We start from the raw sequence: 4,161 nt of genomic DNA, 5'->3' as shown, positions 1-4,161 counted from the left end.
GGAGGAGCATGGGGTCGCCACTGAGCTGAAGGCAGCTGGCAGGAGGAGCCTGGGTGCAGTGGGATGGACTCTGCCCCAGCCAGTGACAGCAGCCTGTCCCAGCCACCCCTTCCCCACGGAGACATGCCAAGACCCAGGCCCAGGAGCCTCAGCAGTGGCAGCCCCATGCTGAACCTGGGCGTCCTGGTTGAAAACGAGGTGATTCTGTTGGTGCCAGCATTGCCCTGGCTCCTGGCATGAGCATGGGACGCTGGCCATTCAGATCCTGGTGCTAGTTGAAGAGGCTGCAGCTGCTGCAAGGCCCTGTTAGGAGGCGGCCGCAGTGACCCACGCAGGGGTGCGGTGGCCAGACCTGGGTGAAGGGGGAGGCCAGAACACGGGCAGCTGTTGAAGAATAAGCCAGCTGGTTTGCCGACGCTTTGGATATGGGGGTGGGAGGCAGTCAGGGTGATCCCAGGTCCTTGGCCTGAACCCTGGAGTGAATGTATTTCTCCATTCAGCAGACGTTAGATGCCCTCGACATGCCAGGTGCTGCTCAGGCATGGAGGTTTCAGCTGGGAAGTGAACAGACACGGCTCCAGTTCTCATGGGGCTGGGAAAGCAGGGCAGATACTGTGGCTGCTTCCAGCTCTTTTCGGTGGTCAAGGAGCAGCTTTGCTGATGCAGAGAGAGTGAAGGCAGGAAACGAAAGGAGGGTGGAGAAGCAGCAGCTGGAGGTGTGGTACACCTGGGGTGGGGCCTGCCTCCTGACCTGCCAGAGGAGCCCTCTCCTGTAATGGAGGGAGTGGCCCACAGAGAGGCCCGGGGAGGTGGAGGTGGGAGTGGAGGGGGCAGATACTGGATGCATTTTGAAGGAAGGGCAGGCAGGCTTTGCGCAGGGTTAGAGGAGGAGCATTAGGAGAGCCACAGAGGCTGCAGAGCATTTGGTGTGAGTGGTTGGAAGGGCAGGATGCTGAAGTGTACGTGAGGAGGAGGCAGAGCTTCCCACGGGCTCCTTGGGGAGGCATCAGCTGAGTTCAGGGCCAGCTCACCATCTCCCAGGGTGGTTTGCAGCTGGGCCTGCACTCCTGGGGCGTAGGAAGCAAGTAGGCACCTTTTTCGGAGACAGAAAGTTAGGTGAGGCACACTAGGGGCAGCGGGAGCCCGGCTCTGCCCTGGTCGGGCTCTGCCTGTCTGAGGGGAGGTGTTCGGGGCAGCTGGAGGCCAGGGGCAGGGCTAGGCTAGGGCTGCTGTCCTGGGGAGTAGACATTAGGAGAGGGAAGCCTGGGTCCCACGGCCAGAGGAGCATGGAATAAGGAAGAACAGACAAGGGAGGTTTGGTGGCACTGCCAGTGAGGCAGGGGAGGGCTGGGCCGGGGGCAGTGCATTGATGTGGATGCCTGCTCTGGAGCCAAGCTGGCCAGGGGCAGGGCCCAACTGCCCCTTGGCTAAAATCACACTGCCAGTCTGGGCCCCCTTGGTATAACATGGCACAGCAGCCGCACCTGGCATGTGGGGAGGATTAGATGAGAAGTGGACATGGAACCCTCGGCACAGTGTGACACCCTTTGTTTTATTAGCCCTCAGTGCACCTGTCACAAGCACGTCTTTGAGGCATGAGGTCTGCCATCACCCCTATTTCACAGCCCAGGAGCCAGGCACTGAGAGGCGCAGGACAGCACCCAGATGCTTTTCTGCTCAAGGCAGTGCCTTCCTGGGGGCCTGCCTTGGGTCCATGGCCACCTGAGGAACAGCCAGAACTGCTCCTATGGCCACAGAGCTGTGCCTGCTGAGATAGCACAAGCTGTCCCTCCCTGGCTGGGGGAGGTGGAACCTGGGCTCATGTCTGGCAGATGCTCACGTCCTATGGGTCTGGTCTCAGGTGAGCCACCACCCCCCGTCAGCTGCGCACTACGTGTTCTCCAAGCATGGCTGGAGCCTCTGGCAGGAGATCACCATCTCCAGCAAGTTCCGGGGAAAATACATCTCCATCATGCCGCTAGGTGAGCTGGGGCCCGGTGCCTTCCTGGGACACAGACATTCTGCCTAAGAGGGAGGATTCTGGTGATGCAAAAGCCAGCTGGGGGCTTCCAAGGGAGGCCTCCCTGTAGGCCTGCCTCTCCAACCCACAGCCGGGTTCTCAAGACACCAGGCCTAAGGGCAGACTGGCCAGAGCCCTGCATGGGGGGCATGACCTCTGACCTGTCCCCCGCCTCCAGGTGCCATCCACTTAGAATTCCAGGCCAGTGGGAACCACTACGTGTGGAGGAAGAGCACCTCAACCGTGCACAACATCATCGTGGGCAAGCTCTGGATCGACCAGGTCAGGGGCACCCTTGGGGAGGGGTGCATGGCCCGGGGGCTGGCCGCTGACCACGTGGGCAAGCTCTGGATCGACCAGGTCAGGGGCACCCTTGGGGAGGGGTGCATGGCCCGGGGGCTGGCCGCTGACCACGTGGGCAAGCTCTGGATCGACCAGGTCAGGGGCACCCTTGGGGAGGGGTGCATGGCCCGGGGGCTGGCCGCTGACCACTGCCCTCCTTCGCCAGTCAGGGGACATCGAGATTGTGAACCATAAGACCAATGACCGGTGCCAGCTGAAGTTCCTGCCCTACAGCTACTTCTCCAAAGAGGCAGCCCGGAAGGTAAGCAGGACCAGCCACCTCTGAGCACCGCAGGGGGCCCAGGGCAGAGTGTGCACCTACGCTGGTCCTGCCAATGTCCACAGGTGACAGGAGTGGTGAGTGACAGCCAGGGCAAGGCCCACTACGTGCTGTCTGGCTCGTGGGATGAACAAATGGAGTGCTCCAAGGTTGTGCATAGCAGTCCCAGCAGCCCCAGCTCCGACGGGAAGCAGAAGACAGTGTACCAGACCCTATCAGCCAAGCTGCTGTGGAAGAAGTACCCGCTGCCGTGAGTAGGGCTGGCAAGGGCCCCACCACAGGCGTAGGACAGGGGTCAAAGGACAGGGAAGGAGGACAGTGGACAGAAAGCAACTGACAGGCACAGGAGGTCGGGAGGGTTCAGACATGGGCAGAGAACAATATTATGCAGCCGACATCCCAGTGTGAAGGCAGATACCCAACAGTAAATAAATGTGAAACTATCAAACGCTATGCACAGACTTTAAGTGAGGTGATAGGACAGAGCCCCTCCCTGTTCCTCCCTACAAGAAATAAAAAACATACTTGAAAATAACCATAGGAAATAGAAAACTATAAAATGTGGCATAGGAAAGTCCAAATAGAACAAATAGAAATTTGACAAAGAAAAAAAAATAACTGAAATTGAGAACCCTATGGAATGGTTTAGTAGCTAGAATCTATCACCAGAACACAGGTCAGAAGACGTGATAGAACTGAATTTAAAGAGACAAAACCCAGAAAAGACAAGAAGCTACAGGGAGAAGACAGAGTGAGGTCCCTGGAGCAGGCTCCCTGGCCTCCACTGGGAGCTAGTTTGAGTGCAGAGTATCCCGTCAGATCTCCTGCAATGGAATCTACATTTCTGTAAGCTTGCTCAGCAAGATTGAGAGCAGGGTTTGGCATACTTCTAGCAAGAGTCCCAAAAGGGAAGAGGGACTGTTCCTGAAGATAAAATAACAAAGAACTTCCTGCACCTAAATCTGTGCAGTGAAACTAAATCAGAGGAAACTATTAAGCAGCCAGATTTTAAAAAGACATCACTTTCCAAGGAGCTGTTCCCTTATCAACAGAAACGGGAGCTTGAAGACAGTCAAGTGATATCTTCCGTGAGCTGAAAGATGCACTGCCAGCCTAGAATTATACACCCAGGGGGACCATCTTTAAAGAATGAAGGTGAAATCAAGGCATTTTCAGGCAAACAAAAAGCTTAGTTTGGCACCAGCAGACCTGCATGAAAGGATATACCTCAGGCAGGAGGAAACTGACCCCAGAGGGAAGATCTGAGACATATGAATGAATAACAGATACTGTGAACCTACATAAATGCTGAACAAACAAGAATAATGTGGGGTACAACATTTTAGAATGCGGCCGCACAGTAAGAAGAGGAATGAAGGGAGGGAAACTGCTCAAAGGCCCCCATGCTGCCCTGGAAGAGGATCAAGATGCACATTCGCTTCTGACTGTATGAAGTATGTTTATTGCTATTCCTAGGGTAACCGCTAAAATAATCCATTTAGCTGGAATCCCAGAAGAA

General features: G+C 56.1%; 1 protein-coding gene across 1 annotated transcript in view; it reads left to right on the top strand.

Annotated features, from left to right (window-relative positions):
• OSBP2 (oxysterol binding protein 2) overlaps window positions 1-4,161 on the top strand; it is a 296,306-nt gene that overhangs the window by 281,214 nt on the left and 10,931 nt on the right. Inside the window, exons 7-11 of the mRNA XM_011938353.1 lie at window positions 1,833-1,982; window positions 2,199-2,302; window positions 2,529-2,624; window positions 2,708-2,892; window positions 3,386-3,398. Coding sequence (XP_011793743.1) covers window positions 1,833-1,982; window positions 2,199-2,302; window positions 2,529-2,624; window positions 2,708-2,892; window positions 3,386-3,398 — 548 coding nt within the window. The remainder of the gene's footprint in view (window positions 1-1,832; window positions 1,983-2,198; window positions 2,303-2,528; window positions 2,625-2,707; window positions 2,893-3,385; window positions 3,399-4,161) is intronic.

This window comes from Colobus angolensis, unplaced genomic scaffold, assembly GCF_000951035.1.
Source record: "Colobus angolensis palliatus isolate OR3802 unplaced genomic scaffold, Cang.pa_1.0 Scaffold171, whole genome shotgun sequence".
NCBI classification, from domain to species: Eukaryota; Metazoa; Chordata; class Mammalia; order Primates; family Cercopithecidae; genus Colobus; species Colobus angolensis.
The sequence above is the reverse complement of the archived record's forward strand: the minus strand, read 5'-3'. Positions and strand labels throughout refer to the sequence as shown.